The sequence below is a fragment of the Charadrius vociferus genome, unplaced genomic scaffold (assembly GCF_000708025.1).
Source record: "Charadrius vociferus isolate BGI_N301 unplaced genomic scaffold, ASM70802v2 scaffold502, whole genome shotgun sequence".
Lineage (NCBI taxonomy): Eukaryota > Metazoa > Chordata > Aves > Charadriiformes > Charadriidae > Charadrius > Charadrius vociferus.
The window spans coordinates 911938-933126 of NW_009647233.1; the positions used below are offsets into that span (position 1 = coordinate 911938).

The 21189-nt window shown below is 44.1% G+C and overlaps 1 protein-coding gene across 1 annotated transcript in view; it reads right to left on the reverse strand.

Annotated features, from left to right (window-relative positions):
- Positions 1-21189, reverse strand: part of SFXN5 (sideroflexin 5) — a 91920-nt gene that overhangs the window by 20310 nt on the left and 50421 nt on the right. Inside the window, exons 10-13 of the mRNA XM_009879852.1 lie at positions 15537-15627; positions 11444-11559; positions 9257-9342; positions 145-262 (exon numbers count right to left, since the gene is read on the reverse strand). Coding sequence (XP_009878154.1) covers positions 145-262; positions 9257-9342; positions 11444-11559; positions 15537-15627 — 411 coding nt within the window. The remainder of the gene's footprint in view (positions 1-144; positions 263-9256; positions 9343-11443; positions 11560-15536; positions 15628-21189) is intronic.

The following is a 21189-nucleotide window of genomic DNA, read 5'->3' on the forward strand; positions in this document are numbered from 1 at the left end:
AAGTGATGAAGACAGCAACTGACTTCATCTAAAAATGGAGGAGGCCCCATAGGAATGAGACCGTTATCCAGGAAGGCAAAACAAGCAATGGTATTGGTAAACCCCTCTGAGATAACCCACCACAGTGACCAGACATGTACTGACCTCGGACATCTGCGGGAAGAGACTGATGGCCAAGGGGAGGGCCAGGCCAAAGGCAGCGAGGCACACAAGGCTTTGGACCGGGAGAATCATCCGGGGACGCGACCTCAGGAGTGATGTTCTGGAAAGAAAAGGCTTTGTTAGACCATTTCATAGACTAGGTGAGTGCATGCTGTCACCAAAACAGACACCCAGGCCTGCTGGTCTCCCTCTCCCTAACTGGTCTATGTTCCTTCTTAGTAGGTCATCAACAATTTCACCCACAAAAGATCCCGAGTCCTGCACACTGTGCTTTTGCATCTGCTGGGGTTACACAGCCCATGCCAACCTAATTGCTCATTCCTCCTAAATTAAAAAAGGATCGTTTCATGCACGCTTCTTCCATTTCAAAACATCTCACATTGGAGTAAATGGCACACGAACTGATCTGGCCACATGCAGCTGTCACCTGCATTAAGACTTTGGAGACTATGTTGAGTGAGCAGAAGGAAATTAGGTTCTTAAGAGATATTGTGAACTTTGTTGGCCCTGTCATGAAGTGGTACTGAAAAATACACACGACTTTGTTAATGGGGTAATAAAGTAGTGAACTTGACAATACCTTAATTTGTTAAAAATCAAACATGTGCAGAGTGGGTGATAAAGATGTTTTAACACTTGCTGTCCCCAGGGGATATTTATGAGTTCAAGACTTGTTAACAGCAAACACTTTAAGATACCTGCAAGGTCAGGTTCTGACAATGACCCATTAAGTGACCCCTCTGATGCAATTAACACCAAATGACAGGGACAACATTTAGCTGGTAGAAGGTGGCATGTTAAGTATATTCCAGGATACAGCACCTCAGATAGTTTACAAATGTTTAGGGGGAAAATGTAATTTTCAGGGGTTTGTTCTGGAGCTATTTGCACCAAAAGGACACAGGTTATTCACCTTTTTTCTACCAATCCGAAACAACCAACAATATAAACCAGCGACTTGATAGTGAGTTTTGTTTGAATATCTGGTTTCTATTAGTAACATTGAAAGTCAGCAGATTCGCTGTTGGGTCATCAGCTATGATCTTAAGTCCCAATGTGCATCTTTCCTCTGTACATCCTGATCTTGAGGATGCCAATGCTTCATGGTGTCCTACCATCAAACATGGGCAACGATCTGCTAGTTAACGTCTTTCCACTAGGGTGATAACACAGGAGCTCTCTTTTGGTCAAGGAAGGTACAATCAGATTACATTAACTGCTAAACATCACTGTCTGTTACTGTTACTATTACCAGGGTTTTAAAAAGCATTTCTAATCCAATGTGCACCATTCACAAGGTGCCCACCAAAAACAAGACAAGCAACCCTTCCCACATCAGGGCACGCTGCTAGCCTGCTTTGGCACACGCACAAGTGATTTTGCAGGCACAAGTGATTTTGCAGGCACATCTCCCTGTGCAGCCTGTGCCTGTAGCCAATGCAAGATAACAGACTACCTCAGCCCCCGTCTACTCCACGTTTACTGCAGGCTACAAACACGCACCTGATGAATTATAACAGAGCAGCTGATGTGTGGGAACTTGTTACCCTGCTGTACGTTGTCTGTGTGTCTGAACATTCAGACTCTTCGCCCTTTGCTAGCAATGCTTGCTGAAAGCTGTCTTCATCTTGAGAAGGTTTGGGGGAAGTGGGGAAGCAAAACAAGATCCAGAGCCTTAACTCCTCCAATATCTCAGCTCTTCACTAATAAGCTATCGAGACGGAGTTGATCCTATCAATTTGTGCTGTGAAAGCCAAGCTTCTGTTCTCCAATATTTAGCTACTTTATTTTGCATAGAGCATGATCTAACTCCTGCAGAAGTCCACAAGGATTTTGTCCAAGTCAGGAAAGCAGGATAAAGAGCCCCATGCTCTTTAACAAATGCAATGTTCAAGAATTGCTATCAATAAGCTGTGATAACTAGTCCCTGGGATGCAGAGGGGCAACTCCTGGAACTGATTTATTCTCCTGCTTAAGCTGTCGTGATCCATGAGGGCCCTTGCTGAGAAAATCATATGACCAGCATCCTTCAAGCCTCCCTGGAGTACAGTTTAGAACCAAGACATCACTGCTTATACCACCCCTGACATCTTAATTTGGAAGCTGCACCCTCTTTAATTATTGCCCTGTTGGGGACCTTATAATCACCCAAGTAAAAACTCAACCAATTTAAAATGATCCCGGGTACAGTCCCCAGGTGTGATTTCCAGGAGTGCTTCAAACTCAGGCCAGTTCAAATTACAATGGCTAACCTCCTAATTAAGAAGAGTTATGGCTTGATTTAAAAGGAGAGCAGACTAATTAACACATGTAGTGTAATGTCTTAATTGGGATCCAGATTCTAAAATTTGTGTAGTTCAGAATAAATGACTCATAATTAGTCAAGAGGTCCACTTTTTCTCTGTCCCTAGGATCTTTGCTCTTGACACAGATCTCAGAAGAATATTAAGTTAAATATTGCATGCTGCATTTTGTTAGCTGTCAAATGCAATCAAAAACCCTTTTTTCACCCATTAGCCTCCCATCGGAAGTGAATGATTAGACATTTCCAAAGGGTTTAATTGCAGAGTATTATAGCAGATTAAAAATAAATAATATTAATATCCATTTGTTGAAGAGTGAATTAGTTTACAACACTGTCCTGTGTGCTCTGCCAAGGGGTTCAGTCAGGGAAGTGGAGGCTTGGACCTTTAGATCCCCCTGATAGCCCAGCTTTGCCATTGGCATCTTCCGAAGCAGACTGCTACATTCACAACAGCAAATATTATCTTACCCTACCAGTAATTCTGCAGTTGAATTGAGTACTTAAAGCTATTTTCATACAAAACCAGCAGTTTTACAGACTGTCACCATGTACACAGGACAGGACTGGCCAGGCTCTGAACTAAACCTTGGTGCTCAGATTAGACAACATGGGATTGAAAAGTTTGCACCAAGAGAAGGTCTCACATTGGGAATCTGCAGGAAGATGATAATGTGTATGTTTTATTGTTCCCAATTTTAGAAGTCAAATTTTTGGCACCAATGGTCTGCCTCACTACTATAAGCAATCCATATTTATACATCGACCTTTGGATGGCAAAGAATATGCATTTTTGCTTACTTTTACTTCCCTCCTCTGTCTTTTTTCTTCTTCTTTTTTTTTTTTTTAAACAAGATTTGTTTCTTTACTCCCCTTCAAAGCCCCCTAATGCCTATTCTTTCTGCAATTTGCCTTCATAAAATTTCCCTAGCAGATATTAGAAAGGCAGTACCGCGCTGGGGAGCTTCTGGCTTACTGATCCTAGGTAGCACTTACTGCTAGCAGATATACCTAGAACAGCTAGACCTTACGGATAACATTTCAATATGCATGAGTGTGCATGTACGTAGGTATATACACAGACACACGCATACTTGTACAGACAGTACATCTGCTCTGCAGAGACAGTGTGTTGTAGATCTTGTAAATACACCTTCATTCAACTTTCATCACATTGTTCATTAGTGGTTTAAATTTTGCATAATTTGGCAGCTGCCTCTGGCGTTTTTCAAGAGGTACTGTAATTTATTCCATATGGAAGTCAGTTGCTGTACTAAAAAGGAGTTATCAGGTTCAGTGAACCAGAGCTGTATTTGTCTAGAAGGAGGTGTCAGATGCTAAACTAAATATGACAGGAGTTAACCAAAGTCTCCCAGCTGACAGATTCTGTGGGGTTTCTGTAGTGTTTGGTATAAACAGGTTCAAAGCTAATACATACATTGCAAGACGCTGAGGATGCTGGCAGGGTAAGAAAAGCGCTGGAGGCTGAAGCTCTGGGTATCCCGAGGCATCCCAGGCTCCTCAGAGCCCAAAGTTCAAAACACCCCTCCAATGTGCAAACAAACTTTGGGGTGGCTTTCCTACCCCAGACACCGGCTCTGTTAAGAACCTCCGAGAGCCAGCACCGTACCATGTCTCTGCTTCACAGAGCCCGTCAGGTCTCTCTGCTATCTGCAGAGGGTGTTTCAGAGCTTTTCTCACTTATTTTGGGTCATTTGGGGAACGCTGAACTCCTCTAGCAACCAGCAGCTCTGTCTACTGTTCCATCCAGCCAGGCCACCGCTGTCCTCACCAAGGAGCATCTCCTGCTCTTGGCTATAGCCCCAGTGCCCCCTCCAGAGGACATAGCAGATGCAAACAGAATGAGGTTGGGGGATTTTTGTGCTTGATTGACATAATTAAAGGAGCAGTTTCAATGTTTACTCTGGAAACAGCCACAGCAGTTTAAGGTGTCACTGCTGGCAGCTGTTTAGTTTAAACAAACTTCAGCGAGGGTTTAGCTGGACGGAGAGACTTTGCACTTAAGAGGAGAAAGAGCACCTGTAGGAAATCTTTTGCATGCACTGTCAGAAGGAGAAAATCTCCAGCCAAAGGCCATGAACACGAGGTCCAGGAGGGCCTCCTACCTCACACACATTTCTGCAGTGAAAAACATGGTTTAAGCTGAAGAAAACGCCCTTCCAGCACCACAACACCATGGGCTTAGCACTGGCTATCCATCAAGAGAGTCCATTTTTCATGGTTAGACTGAGCTAAGCCGGAGCAGCTCTGTAATGTTGATCTAGCCAGAGAGCATCCACATTTTATGAGGTTTACAGGAAAACAGCCCTGGCAACTGTTATGTGAGGATGCTGACATGCTGTAGCAGCTCTGCCACACGATCAGGATGGTGTGGAGAAGAAGAAAGAGTAGAAACACTCCTCTTTCATAGACACAACTATTCTGGTCCCCGCTTCTCTCTCAGCTCTTGCCCACTGGCAAGAGTTCCAGCTTTCTCTCTCCTCCATAAACACCGCACAGTCAGCTCTAGGCCCTCCTCTTGTCTAGCCTGACATTCATGAGCTCTTGGAGCCCATCCTCAGACCTTCTTCCACACTTCAGACCCTCTGCCATTGCTTGTACTGTGAAGCAGAGAAGAGGCTTTAGGATAAGGAGATAAGAGGAGCTTACGTTCTTCAATCCCCACTGCCAGGTACTAGCTCAAAGTGTCCACAGCAGACGTCGCTTGTTCACTGAGCTGTGGTCTGCTTGTTCACCACTTATCCAGACCACATGAACCAAATACCACTGGATTTGGGGTCTCCCACTACAGAGCTCAGCTTACAGGGGAACCTAAGTTTGCACTTACACACAGACCTGGATGGTCTACACATAGACCAGCTGTGGCTTCAACTCTGCAAGGACTTGTGAGTTAGACAAAGACTGCTGGATGAGTCTCGGATGATGGCTGTGTAACTGGTGCTTTCTGGGAGAAACCTGTGCCATTTCTCAGATTTCATCATAACTACCAGACAAAAGGATTCGCAGAAGTATCCGAATAAAGGGAAATGTTTGAGGTACTGTAAGTCCAACTTAATGCAGTGGATGTAGCTGTCCCACAACTCCGTCACACATCTGTGACGTGGCGATATTAATGAAGTTTCCGTTGTCTGCTCCAAAGTGAGCTACATCCCATAGATGAGTCGTCTTCGTCTCATGGATGATGTGAAACCAATATTTTTCCGTATTAAAGTTGCCAACACAGATATTATTTATAAAACTTAAATGAGAATACATCTGCACAAAATAACTGACACCGTGTTCCCCGCATGGCATATGTAGTCTCAAAATAAACATTGATTCTATATGTTAGCTGCTTCAACAGAGCGACCAAGCAGCAGGAAATGCATGAAACATGGGGAAAGAATGGCGCGCTGCGGAGCTCAGCAGTGGGAGGTAACATTGAATTACTTGGAGAGCAGAGAAGGCGGCCCTGGGAGTTAAAATACACAGCAGGCAAAGAGACGAGAGAAGCCAAGAGAGCTGAAAAAAATGGCACAAGAGACGAGAGAGGCAGCTGGGGGAGTTAAAACATGCAGATGGAGAGATGGCTGAGAGAGAGGAAAGACCTGGATCCAAGTGGAAAGACGACGACCAGGAACTGGCCACTTAAAATAAACTTTTCAAATACTGAGATGAAAACGACGGAGTGAGTCTTCCGTGAATGTGAAAACCACTGCTGGGAGCACGTAGCTTGCTCCTGGGGTGGTACAACTCCCACTCAACTGCAGCACTGTCACCCACTTCCACCCAGACTTAAACACAAGGCAGAACTGCTCTCCTCCTTCGCCACAGCCCCAAATGCAAATGACTTAGTAGAGGATCCAGATTGCGACTTCTGATTCCAGATCTCCAGCCTCCAAATAATAAGCCGTCACTCTCGTCTTTCTCATTTATAGACACTAAGGATTTCTATAAATAAATTGATAATGCATGCCTTGATATGACTCCCATCAAAAACGCCCTAGTTTAACTAAAATTCTACTAAATTTAAGAAGTTAAACTTTTCGCCAAATGCTCCAAGTTTTTTTTCCCAAAGGAGGTTTCACCTCTGACTGTGTCCTTCAGTAACCACTTTAAAAGATCTGTGAGTCAACACCTGGACTGCAAATCCCTTGGCTATGGAAAGGGATGCTCTCCGTGTCAGGTGGATACTTCCACATCCTACAGCGACACCACCACCTCTAGCTGCGGGGCCAAACTGCACCCCACTCCCTGTCCCAGCTCTTTCTCACTCACAGGCTTCCAGGAATCCAAAGATATTTGATGGAAAATGAAACAGTAGGCACAAAGCTCTAAGTAGAATTTAGGCAGGCATAATCAGTGCCCAGAAATTTTTATATGTACCCAGTTTCATTTAGGGGTGGTGGAGAGGAAAGCATTCTCTCGCAAACCTGAATTAAGTCTTTCTATTAGTCAAAATGATGACATTTTGAAGATAATCTCCTGTATGGCCACGTTTGCTTGACATAAAAAATTAGTTTTGATGTCTTGCACAGTGCACAGGTGCATTTAGTAAAACTCATATAAATACAAGTAGTTATGATGCCCCCAAGTACAAAGCAAATTTTACTATTAGTTTTATTTAAGCTTGGGGATGCTTAGCAAGACCCATGATGGTCCTCAGGATTTCCTGTTGGAGACAATAATTTAGAGATCAGTTTTCTACAAACTTTGAATTTTGGCACATAATAATTTTTGTCTGTTCATATTGATAACCAGAATAGCAAAGATCCTCTGAACCACAGCGATAAAAGTTTGTCCTCTGAGGTGATCTTTCTTGGATGAGCTAATCACCAATGTATGGTTACCGAAATCACTGCCCATGTTAAGCCAGCAGTAACACAACGCAGTAACAGCCGGTTCGGTGCAAAGCCTCGGTGCAACAGAAAGGGGAAAAGAAAGAGCTCTGTAGTAAGAACATCATAAATCAGTGGCATTTCTGAAGTCTCTGGCATGTGGACAGATGAAAACAGAAGTCCTTTCCACTGACAACAGCAAAGCAGCTTTGATGGGATTATAAAGGCTAGAATCACACGTTTGAATTTGAAGCAGGGAAGCTGCCAAGATGCTGGGGTACAAAGATAAGTGACAATCCCTGTTCTTACACATAACTTTGAGCAAGCCCTGAGTAAGGTACTCCAGAGTAAGGTACTCCAGAGTAAGCACCTCCCCAGCCGATCCTATGGGTAGATCGTGGGTGACACAGGTCTTGGAGCAGGAAAAAGGCTGCAGAGCTTTTGTCAAGGAGGAACATGAAGTGAAAATCAAATGCTTTGCACAAAATAAGGGGGACTTGTCCTTGTGCGTCTCCAGCAGCCATCTCCAAACAGTGGCTTACAGAAAGTGTTACCAAGACTGTGCCCTGCTGGAGGGAATCACCACAGTCCCTTTGAAAAAGAGACAAAACCAGTATATTTTGGGCAAAAAGTGCTGAAAGAAAACTTATTTTACAGTTCCACAAACAGTGTCTGTTGCCCTGTTTCTCCTCACACCCAGGTCATGGGAAGAACCAATCTTGGTGAGAGCCTCTAGGTGCTGGAGTGGTACCAGTCTATATCTATGTTTTTAAATTTAGATGTTAAAAATCAGTCTCCAAATTTACAGAAGCATCCCCGACCCTTCCACCCTTCCATTACGGAGAGAAAACTGCCCAGGGGTGTTTCTACAAGGGTAAACAAGGCTAACCAAAGCTATGGGTCAATCCCTAATCGTACTAATTGCTATTTACTTTGTCAGTGGAGTGCTTTAGAGCAGCCATTATCAACAGATTTGTTTAAAGAGTGCTTCCAGCTTGGCTGTCTGGACAAAGGTAGCAAGCCCTTTAGCACCCCTATCTTTCAATGCACTAATCAGTCTCCAGAGGTTGGCAAGGTGATCCTCAACCCAGGGATCATTCACGCCAAATGAGCTGCTGATGGGTGTCCTAAGGAGCTATAGGCACCCAACAGCTCCAAACAGGCTCACAGCATCTCTGGGCAGAAGAAAAAGTAGAGGTGCTGGGAAGCAAGGTGGGAGAATGGCCAATGGACAGGGCAGTCTGGGGTTATTTTTGCTCTTAAGAACTTTGATAGGAGATAATTAGACATGAAATAGTAACCCTGCCCTTTCCTGCCCACCTTCCTAGCACTGATGCTCTACAGAAACATCTGCCTGGAGCGATTCCAGCTTAAACAGTGATGGAAAGCAAATTTCTGCTGAGTATGTGAAGCATCTATTCTTCTCAGGAAGTCTAAGGCGCAAGACATTATTGAAAGAAAGTACAAGTGAGTTCAAACAGTGCATGAGCAAGTCCAACAGCGGCCAAGGTGGTCTGGATGCAGCGTGTGGTCAGCAAGTCCCTATGCTCCCTATCACTGGCTGAACACAAGCTGAGACCTTTAGTTTGACCCCATGCGGCAGCTCTAATATTTGCTAAATGGAGGACTGAAAACTTATGGACACTTTTCCATTGAATTCAGAGAGTCTGGGGTCACACTGACCTTCTAGAATAGGGTTAGTCAAACCGCTGGGGTCTCAGAAAGATGACTTAAAATGACTTAAAATAACCACATCAATATAACACTTTAACAGCCTACAACAATGGGTCAAAAATGCTGGAACATGAACATTTTAATAAGCAAAAAAAAAAAAATAAATACTTTGATGGACTAATGCTAAGAAATAGCAATGAGTAACACCTACCGAGCATCTTTTCTACCCTCCTCTTGAAACCCATCCACCCACCCGCCCTTCATATTGCCCAACACTTACTTTTCCAGTATGGACATAATAATTGGAGGTAGAACCAGTATAGGCATTGGCAGGACCACTCTAGTCAGGGCCGTTTCTAGTAGTGCCTGAAAAGAAAAAACCAAACAAACCCAAGACATTTAAAACAAACCTCAGGATGTACCTGTGCTGAGCAATCAACGTGTGGGCACAGAAATGGTTTGGTTGGCCTTTATCCTGTTGCATATGTGAATGAATGTATCAATACACACTTTCAACTTTGCTATCAGCTATTTGTATACAACCTATTTTTGCTCCGTTGCTACAAACGATGGGCTGGAGCCCATGCTTGGTCACAAATCCAGCGGAACAAACAGAGACACCTAATAGCTTCCCTGATTTCACTTTGTGTGACCAAAAGTGCTCAAACATCCTGTCATATTCCTCTGCAAACATGTTAGTGCTGCATGGAGGAAGGAAAAAGAGGCAAAACAGCTGCCTGGAAGATGCTGTAAGGTGAAATATCTCAGTATGGGCTGAGCAGCAGCTTCAACCTCTCCTCCTTCAAATGAGTTTCAATTTCAATTACGAGCTGGGGGAACGCAGCACCATATTGCCTGCTCCAAGACTTGGTTCTGTTTTTTAATCACTGGTGATTTGTTGCAGAGCATCGTAACACACAGCGCTCCCCTCTCCCAGGAAGACACCCAACTGCAGAGCAACGGTTGTCCCTCCACTGGTGCTTTCTCCCTGGCAAGATTCACCAGGAAGCAGCAAACAGAACAGCTTGGCAGCATGATACATATAAATTCCCTGAGACGAGAGATCTAGAGAAGATCATGGGTGCTGTAGCAAGGTGTACAACCACCACTGTGTCTTCATGTACCTCTTCCAACCACCTTTGCCAGCACCCACCCGGGATGCCCCAAGCACTGTGACCACGCATGGGGCTTTGACAGACGTAGGAAGAGGATACTATAGATTTTGGATGGGAATGCTGAAACTTATGCATACGGCCAGGCTTGGGAGCACTCAATCCTTCCACACCGGCAGAAGGTCTCAGAAAGGCGCAGATGTGTTACAGTAAGGATCTGCCAAATTTTACATGACAAAACCCACTACTAAGCTATTCAGAAAGAAGCATTGGGATTAGATGGCAGCTGAGCAGAAGTTCTCAGAAGTCCCAAATTTGATGTTTAAAGTCCACCTAAATCACACTTACAGTATTTTCACTTTTAATATTTATTTTCTATGTTGTCTGTCTTCCCCTCAAGCGTTAGGATGGAGAAGGGAAGCTGGGTCCTGAAGCCAGTTAATGTAAGTGAGGAAAACTGGCTCAAATAAGTATCTCCAAGCCCTTCAACAGATTGTTTTAAGCTCCCTGTTAAACAACAATATGGAGAGATATTAGAGATCTCCCATTTCTTGCCGAGGACTGTAAATCTGTACATTAATTGCTGTCTATGAAGTGCCTTAAGAGCCTTGGACAGAAGGAGCGAGAGAAATGCCAAGCATTATATTATTAACTCCTCTGCCTGGGCGTGTGCTTTGGTACATGCTTTACATTTCAGATTAAAGCCCACTTGGAAACAACATGCCTCAATCAGATGATGCTCAGAAGACAAAACTATGTAAAAAGGGAAGAAAAGGGAATAACTGCAGGCAGATGGCAGAGAGTAGAAGGTTACGGGGAAAACAAACCAGGTGTTAGGACAAGGATAAAAACATCTGGCTACCCCTGCAAAGCTTTGGTTGGCAATTGTTAACGCAGTTTTGACATGGCAAGGGTTAAAAAGCTACTAAGCTCGAAAATGAAGTCTTCCTCATTTAGAAAAAGGTGTAAGTTATCTTTGCTTCTTATTAAAAATGAACTGCTTACAAGTTTCCACAAAGAAATCCTAAGGCTGTGAATGTATCAGAGTAGTACAGGATCTTCCTGATGTCAGTCTATGTCCTTTCAAACCATCAAGGTCAGTCACTGAATTTGCTTGCATGACACAAGCCTGTGCCCACCAGCACACTCAGTTTTGTGGCTACACAACTGCATGTGTGGGTACAAAGCAGGCATTAAGTTTTGCCTCTTCATTCTTCCCGCACGATGGCTAAAGCTCATCTATTTCTAGCTCTTTCAAGTCATCTATTCCTACAGCTGTGGGATTTGTTGAGCCCGAAGGCCAGTTGTGAACAAGCTCACCCCGAGTATTCATCAGGAACATCACAGGTACATACGTGTTTTGCAGCAATTCTGGAAGACCCAACAATGTTTCCGTTATTGTCCAAAACATCAATTCCTTCTTCCAGCTCTGTGTGCCTCATCAGGACAACATTGCAGATATTGGCACTAGCTGAGGATGAGAAAAGCATGATGATTAGCAATGCAGCCCTGGTCAATACCAAATGGCAGGCTTCTGTTCGCCGTGACAGCCCTTCAGCTTGCATCAATCTGCCAAGAAGTTTCCGCAAGTCAAGGAGCCACTTTTATACCAAGACAAAGACGTGAGTCTTAAGAGGAGAATAATAATCAAGATAATTTTCTTTTACTTGCAAAAGGATCTGCTGCCACAATCAGAAACACATTGATGCAAAAAAATACCAGTATTTCCAGATGTTGCTGTTTGGACATGCTCCCTACTCCCATAGTGATTCTTCACCTGACGTTTTGATCTACTAAGTCAAACATGCCCTTGCACTGGACTACCAGTTGGTCTTGGCCAATCAGGCACTGCTGATGATTTACAGCTGCCTCTTCTGACAGTATATCCCAGAGCTGGTTTGAACTCCCCTTACTAAGCCAGCAGACAAGCTCTTCTTAAATAATGGATTTTAGCAGGTGTGATGGAAATGCACTGCAAGGAATTTCACCGAGCTATGAAGGACAGCTTAGATCTGAGCTCTTAAAAAGGACAGAATTATTTTTTTTTTAATCAAATAAGACAAGATTGGGCTGTTTCCATGGTCACGTATTCCATTAGTAGGGGTCCTGCTGACTATTTGCCCTTATTTCACGTTTTAGTGGAAAAATGGATCTGTGGACTTATTTTCTAGTAGAGACCTGGGTTTTTTGCTTTAACAATATTTTTTCTGAACTGTGACACAAACCAGAAGCGCTTTGGAGGACTCTGGTTCCCAACATTCAAAGTTCCCAAATATCAGCCCTGCATTCACAGCGGAGGTAGAGGCAGCTCTGGTATCCTTTCTGACAACTCTCCCCTTGCCCAGCCTGTGGCTTTTGTAGGCTTCTTGAGGTGACCCCAAATTTTGCTCCTCAAGTAACATGTTAGACTTGGGGTTCAGGAACACCCTTCCCAGATGCAGCTCCCCTCCAGGGCCCAGGCACCTCTTAAATCTTTCCAAAGAAAAGCTGCTAATACCTATAAAAGTTTTGGTCTTTATACTGGTTTATACTGGCATTTTCCAGCACCACTCCAACCCCCCATTTTGTTGCAAACTTTCCAACCAGAACTAACACAAACCCACTGTTGTTGCAAGTACCACTGCTTCCAAAAATGTGTTTCTGTACTGCTTGATGGGTTAATATTCGCTAATTAATCTCAATTCATGTCATATAACAAATGTCTAATTTTTTGAGGGTGGTGGGTGGGTGAGCCCTATACGAATGCAGCTCTCTGCAATCAAGGATGATTTGTGGTGACAAATGCTCCTTACTCTCGAGAATAAGAGGAACATACACACACGCACACTCTGTCTCTCTCTTTAATATTCAAACTACCGGACCACTCTTCCCATCTATCAAAATATCTGTGTTACCAACCCTTCAGCTCCCTAATCCAAGATAAAACCGAAAACAGGCATTTCATTTAAAGCAAGTTTAGATCCTCTTTTTTTTTTTTTTCCCCCTTTTTTAACACTCACATGCCCCATCCTTCTAGCTTTCAGTCAAGACTGAACATATGAAAACACGCCAGCAGAGATGCTCTGGCCAAGCCAGGATGCACCAGCACAGGGCTCTTGCGAGATTCATGACAGGGTGTACAAACCTGAAGCTCCCACCACATCTAGATGCTTCTCTAAGTCTCTGGATCCTATTAGGGCTTCATTGACCAGGATCCAAATTCAAAACCTGATTCCAGCCCTTTTGTCTGAGACAAGCAACCGTCTTAGTTGCTCCTGTTCTGTTTTAGGAAAACACCGAGAAAGCAGAAAAAGCTGCTAATTATGGATAAACTTGGATTTTATGGAAGTCTTAAATACAGGGAGGAATGAGAAATAAATAAATATACAAATAGACAATTTGATTTTCAGAATTTGGAAATAAATTCTGATAATATAGACTGGAAAATACTTCTGTGAAAACACGTAGTGACATAGTGGAAACTGGGTTCAGATACAAAAGCAACCCACTACCCTACTTCTATATGTGTATAAATATCCTTTCTAAACCAGGGTGCTCTCCACACACTAAATATGCCCTTGTGACCACTTAAACACATTTAACAATTTTAACCCCACCCACAAAAAAAAAAAGCCTAGGAGAAGAAATCATTCCTCCTCCTCACTTCCCTGGGTATCTTTCTACCAGTTTTAACTTCCTTCAGTTCAGGTTTGGGATGCCATCTTTGGGGGTTTCAGGGATTTTCTGTGTTTTTTTTTTTTAGCCACATACATCTCCAGGGAGCATTTCTGCAGATATGGTCAGTTTATCAGGGAAAGACAACTGTTACATGACCCAGAGAAGACAGACACAACATGGGGAGCATCTCTGAGAGCAGTAAGACCCACAGAGCAGTTTTCCCAGTGCCTACCTCACCTTCCCAAGGCTTTACAAGAATCTTTATTGACATCCCTGCTGGGACTCCAGCTGTCTTTCACCTGAGCAGTAGCTGCACTTCCTCAAGTCTCCATCTCTCATGATCCCTTGGGATGAGACCATAAAGCTTTGAAGCATATCTCCAGTTTTCCAGCTGCTATCAACCAGCACGGGTCAGCTGAGACTGGTGGGAGAGGGAGGCAAGGAAGGGCAAGGGGAAAACTGCTCAGTGGTAGTGGAGCAAGAACTTTACACCAGCGGCTTGCTTTTCACATAGACAAGGTGAAATTCTGCCCTTTTGCTGGGAGCTGGTAGCTCAAAAGCAATGGGAAGATGCAGCTTAATCAAACAGTTTGTCCAGGTCTGCAAACCAATAACTTGCAGCTTCCAAAACCACAAAACAGCAATTAGTGGGAGGATTTCTGATGTCCTGGCACATAGCGAAGCATGACAGTACACAAATAAAATAAGAACTAGAAAATTAATTACAGGCTAAACAATTTAATTATGGGTCCTCAATCAATGCCGACACAAGCATAACCTCTTTCTCCTTACACCTCGGTATGAAAACAAATCAACCCAGCAGCAAAGACTTCCCACGTGCCATCTCTGACTCAAACCCATCCTTGGAGCTGCCTCCCGGGTCTTGCGCTCACCTCTGGTACCCTCCTAGTTATAAAATCAAAAGAAAGCTGAAACCCTCCGAAGATATATTCCTGGAAAGTTCCAGGAAAACAGTAACAACATCTACAGATTCCCTATTTAGAAGCAAAGTGCTCAGAAAAAAGACTGAGCACAAGCTACAGACCACAATCCCTGTTACCCCCTGCTCTGCAGACAGGGTGGAAAAAAATTTTAAAAGCCCCAACAACCTAGGGCCTTTATAAATAAACAAACTTATGTCAAAAACTACCCTGATGCCACTGGTGATTTCTTCACAGCTAATATAACTCATCGTTTGCTGAATGTTGTAACCAGGGGACTCAGCAAAGGCTGAGTCCGGTGTGTCCCTTCCCTCAAACACGGAGCAGTTAGCTGAGAAACTGCAGAAGGGTTTATTTTGTGCTCCAACGAGCCAGCAGCAGCCTTAATTCTTCACACGCTTTGGTCTTTTTTTAATCAGTGGCTCTTAGAAATCTGTATATTCAGAGTAGGAACATTTTATTGCATTTTTATTGAAAAAAAAAAAAAAGACAACCAACACTACCGCTTTTTCAAAGATTTGATTTGACATGATTCAAACCAGATGTTGCAAATTGAATGCTTTCGAATTTGGACGGCTGAGGACCAGTCAATGCCCACCATTTTTTAAACTGCTTGAGAGTGGAAAGTGCAGCTTGACAAAGCTTCTTGAGCTGCCACTGCCAGCAACTTTGCGCCGTTTTCCTGCCAAAACGTTTCTCTGCACCGACTTAGGGACCTGCCGCTGTGGGGACATGGCAGTGATGGTGTAAAGTAGGAAGGCAGGAGTTAGGTATCCATCCCAGTGGCGTTTAACCACCAGTAGGTTTACAACCAACACTTTGAATATACAGAAAAGACGTTCTTTCTTACCGACTGCAGGGAATGGCACAAACCTCTGGATCAAGAGACGAGTGGCTGGGGTAAACTTGTTTGCTCTCTGAACCAGAACGTTAAGGCCCACCTTTGAATAGAAAATAAAAAACAAAACAGAGAAGCAGAAACATTTAGCTACAAGGAGTAGGGCAGGTGCCACAGCTTGTAGACAGCAGCAGAGCTCTTCATGGGTTCTCTCCCCATGCAGAAGCATTTGAGAACTAAACCACCCCACACTGCAGAGGTTAGCCGTGTCGGGTTCAACCCTTCATTCAATGAAGAGTTGAACCCAACCATTGTGCTGAGCCCAACCGTTGGGTTTAACAGAAAGGTTGAACCCAAGCATTGGGTTTAAACCCTTTGCAGCCAAAAGACAGGCTAGAAACCACTGCAAAGCCATTTGGTCCTTCTGGAAATGCCCCTAGCTGCAGTTTTATCCAGTTCACTGACATTTTCCCCATCAAGCACAAAGTCATTGGAGCTGGGAGTCCTCATCCAGCTACAAAAAAGTTTCAGTGGTGGTGGCTGGCCCACCACAATCCATTCCTCCTCCCAGGGTCTGCACAAACTACACCACCCCAATCCAATGTAAACATTTGGGTTATAAAGGAGCTCTTAATAGAAACAAGAGATAGCACGCAGTTTATTATAATCATGGATCGTTTTTTGTTGCCTCCTCCAACACTTGAATAATGCAGAGCGCTCTGCTATTTTGCAGGGATCTAAGTCATTGCGTATGTTAATATAAACAGCACGGAGGAGAGTTGCTGCCTCGTCAGCCTCAGCATGGTTGGATAGTAGTGACAGTCGGAGAATTTCCATCAAAATTTGTTTCAAGCAGAAACTGGGGTTATTAATTAAACAAACCTATTCGCAGGGAATTACTTCTGTCTTCAAATTACTCTCCCCTACAATATTTTCTCTTTTTCATCCAAGAAAACCCAAACATGCAAACAAAACCCAACAGTCCCAAACTCGGAATTCTAGGCCGAAAATGGAAGTCTTTAGCAATGCCTGGCCAAAAAGTTTTCAGCCAAAAATGCAGCAAAATTAAAAAAAAAATCAGCCAAAGCCAAAAACCTGCCAGCAAATAGTGATTTGGGGGTTGAAAAAGAGAAAGAGAGAGAAAGAGAGAGAGAGAAAGAGAGAGAAAGAGAGAGAAAGAGAGAGAAAGAGAGAGAAAGAGAGAGAAAGAGAGAGAAAGAGAGAGAGAAAAAGAGAGAGAAAAAGAGAAAAAAGAAGAGAGGAGAAGGAAGGAAGAGAGGAGAAGGAAGGAAGAGAGGAGAAGGAAGGAAGAGAGGAGAAGGAAGGAAGAGAGGAGAAGGAAGAGAGAACAAAAAAGCAAAGCACGGGAGAACATATTTTGCAAGCTGCTACATTATACATGCATCTGCAGTGCATCTCGTCTTTTTGGAGGCTGAGAGGAAGATGTTGAGAAGCACAACTGCTGGGTAAGCCCTGCATAAGCAGAGTGCTGTTTTTCCAAAACCTGTGGAGTGTTTCCAGAGCCCCACAAGGCTTTCACCAGGACCCCAACAGGAACCCTTCCTCCTTTTGTTGGCCACCGCGACTCTAGCACTGAGCCCAAGAGAGCCACAGTGGTTCTTCTTAGTTTTGGCAAAAATTAAGGTTTTGTCTTAATCTTCTTCACCCCTAAAAATGACTGAATGATATTTTTATTTATTTTTTTTTTCATTTTCCAAGTTCTCAGATGCATATTTGCAAAATCTGAAGGCTTCCAGAAACTGTAAAGCAGTCTAAAATGGGTGCCTTTAAGAGTAAAGCTAAGACAGTCTTAAGTATGGCTTTGCTGGTGCTGCCCATGGATTTTGGTATTTATAGCCTGGATACAGCTCACCTGTGTAGATGACAGATTTTGTTGGGTTTCCAGGCTATGCTTGTAGGTTTGATGGAAGGAATTTACTGTGAAATGGAAGAGCAGCAGCTTTTGAAACAGAAAAGATGCAGCCGAGCCTGGGAGAGACACTGCTGTGAGGCTGGTGGTAATAAAAGCATTTTACTTTCAGATTCAATTTGCTGCTGCAGATGAACTCGCTCCTCCACTTACAGCAACTACCCCACTGTGAATATGAAATTAAATGTTGCTGTAGATTTAAATCCAATCTCCCAAATTCCCAACACAAGGACTAGATTTAGGAAACTAATGAGGGTTTGTTTTTTACAGTTTTCCAATTGCTTTAGCCTATCTGTGAACTCTTTCACGCAGGTCATGAAGTGGGATGAGGGTAAACAGGTCAAGGAGAGCATTCAACAACGAGCAGGTACTCCTCAACCTCAGACCACCGTAAGCAAAAGGGTCATCAACAAAGAGAGCTTAATAAATTTAATTCCTAGGGGCTGGCCAAAGCACTGAGGCAAATTCATCACTAAGAAAACAACCACAGGAGGAGTATTATTATCATCACCCTGCCTACAGCCTGAGTCACATATCTGGGATCTACAACACTGGTGCTGTACAAACACGTAACAGAGAGTCAGGTGGAATTCATCACACCAAATGTGGTAGAAACAGAATCATTCAGGTTGGAGAAGGCCTTTAAGATTGTTGAGTCCAACCATAAACCTAACATGGCCAAGTCCACCACTAAACCATGCCCCTAAGTGCCACTTATACGTCTTGTAAAGAGCTCCAGGGATGGTGATTCAATCACTTCCCTGGGCACCCTGTTCCAATGCTTGATAACCCTTTCAGTGAAGAAATTTTTCCTAATATCCAATCTAAGCCTCACCTGGTGCATCTTGAGGTTGCTTCCTCTCATCCTACGGGCTACCTTTGCAGCCCAGCACAGAGAAACGAGCCTTTTAAGGGTTTTTATTCTCCTCCCAAGACAGGTGCTCATGCAAAATGTCCCCAGCAGTGTCCGTTCATCCCTGCTGACTATCAAAGGAGTCCAGGGATGCAGCTCAGATGAAGATATTTACAGTGGTGATGTCTCAACTCTGGCAAGACCAGTGCTCCTCCTTGCAGCTGGGAGCTCTGGGCATGGATTTGCAGTACTGGTTTCAGTGCAGTAGTGGTTTGGGATATTCCTGCATTGTGACCCAGATTAGGGGACAAATCCAGGTTTTTCAAATTGCCTATTTTTTTGAGGTTTCTTTCTCCAGAGCACTTCCTCCATCTGTCTGACAGAGCATCCCAACAAGCCGGGGGAAGCTGGGCACAGGGGAGACATTACACTGTGACTGCTGCTAACATCCCGCAACACAAAACCAGGGCTGAACACTGTCAACGGGAGAGCAACCTTCCTCAGGGCTCTACTACACCTCCAGCAGCACCGTGCCCTTCCTCCCTCCCTCCCTCTTCTTCAAACACCAAGAATTCCTGCTATTCATTTTGCTTCTGGTTTTGTTTTCAGCATCAACAATGTTATCTCAGCAGAAGGACAGATTTTGCGGTGCTGCTGTACTTGAAGCTGTCACAGACGCTCACAGAGTAACCGTGCAATAATAAACCAAGATTTCCTTTTCCTTTTCTTTTCCTTCTCATCTCAAAAAGTTCTGACCTCATGTCTACCAAGACATGAATTTTATAAGCATGGGAATTTTTGAAAAAATTCCTGCTTCTCCCTCCCCTTTTACGACTATTAAAGATGTCTGAAGCCTGAAAGATGGCTTTTGAATGTCTGAAGTTGGCAACTACCAAGCCATTTGATAAAGGCCTAACTCTACACTTCTACACCTCTTAAACCAGTTTTAGAGCAGTAAATATATCAGCAGTTCAAGAAGTTATTTCAATTGATTTTAAGAGGGAATTTTTATAAAATAAAGGAATATTAGGAGTCTAGCAAGCAAGGTGGACATTGGTTGGTAGACGACGCCAACTAAATATCACTGAGCAGCTCTGTCGGCTTCATTAACTACATTGGTGAGATCTCCATGGATTTAAGGGATTCTGCTTTCCCAGGTTCCAGTAGCACTGGGGCAACCCTGACCATTGCAGGTGGAGCTAGCTGCTCCAAGTGACCTGTAAAGTCAACTTGGATGGAGGGACTGGCTCCAAAGAAGCTTATCCTTCAGCCCTCAAATCACCAGATTGCTGAACTAGAACACTAATTGGATCTGATGAGTCCCATACAGACAAACTGAAGAAAAGAGCATTAGGAGAAGGAAGGAAAAAAATAATTCATTAGGGCTAAGAGGTGAAGATGGAGGCAGAGGGATGGAAAACTGGGCTGTTTACCAACTGGAGCTTTACCAAGTCAAGGAGAACAGAATGGAGGAGTATAAGGGAAGGGAAAGCAATAACAATCTGAGTGGAGAAGGAAGTTAGAGAGGAGCGAGAGTAAGGAAAGGAGATAACTTGAGTCACACCCAAGATGATGGCGGAAGGGATGATGACCACAGTGGCCCCACAGTTGGATGCTTCAATGGAAGAAAATGGCATAGTCTTGAGAAAGAACCAATACTGCAGGAGAGGTATGAGTAGGAAAAGAGGGAATTAACGCTGATAATTAGACAAACTTGATCTGGCAGATGATAGATAAAGGAGGATGACAGGGTCCCATGCCCAAGACAAGAGGTTGTTGTTTCAACATCGTGTTTTCCACACATCTGGATCCTGTACAGAAGCAACACCACACCTGGGTGATGTGGAACTGGGCTGGGACAGAAGGAAAAGGCATGGATGAAAACAAATTTGCTGGAAACAAAGACACATCAGTGAACAAGAGAAAAAATGCTGCAGAGAAGAACAAGGAGTTTGGAAGGTGGCAGTCAGCGAGGACTCGGCGGTTGCCATGTACTCCTGAGCCCAGAGGCAGGGTGACAGGCACTGTGCTCCTCCTCAAAGCACACAATGTCTTGGCTTCCACTATACTAAAGGCTCAAGGCTGTGCCTTTGGCTGCTACAAGGCTGCTACAGCTCCAATGATTTGTGGGCTCGATGGAGGAATCGCTGGGCTGGGTTTCCAGTCTGAGTGATCATACCACTCTTCTGGCATCTTCTCATATCTGGACTTGGTATCTGTGAATCATTAGAGAAGAGGAGGTGCAGGAATGGGAGCTTTTGAGAATATGTATCCAGACTTTAGAGACAGGCACGGCTTCATTGAAAAACTTCAAGCAGCAAACAGAAGTTTATCACCAGCTCCTCCAATCTACTGTGATTTTCCTCCTGCTCCTGGGTCCCCATAACTGTTCACCTCTGAGGAGGCACCCAGCCATGCTCCATCCCCTCCCGTCCCTCGCCCTATTTTGCACTGACTTCCTCCGGCTTCTAAGTGTTTCTTTACTGCCCTAAGTGGCAGATAGTCCTGAGGGCAGTGGGTGGCCTCCCGCGCCGTCTCACAAGCTGATTACGGGCATCACACCAAATTCGCAGGCTGTCAATGCAGCCGCTCCACACGGCTCACAAACAATTATCAAGAAGAAGGAGCTGGGATTAGAAAAATCCACAGGGGCGCCTCCACCTAGAGAGGAGAGTGAAAAATTGCATCCGTGTGTGTGTGAGTTAAGCGTGCGATGGGAACAGGAAAGGAGGAACAACCCATGGCTGGTGGCACTGACAGCATGGGAAGGAGCAGGGTTGCTGCCCAGGAGCCCTGTGTACAAGGATGCTCTCCCTGCCCTGAGTTGTAGGCAGTCAAGGCTGAAAACTTGGTCAAACAAGCTCCTGTTCTTCCTCAACATG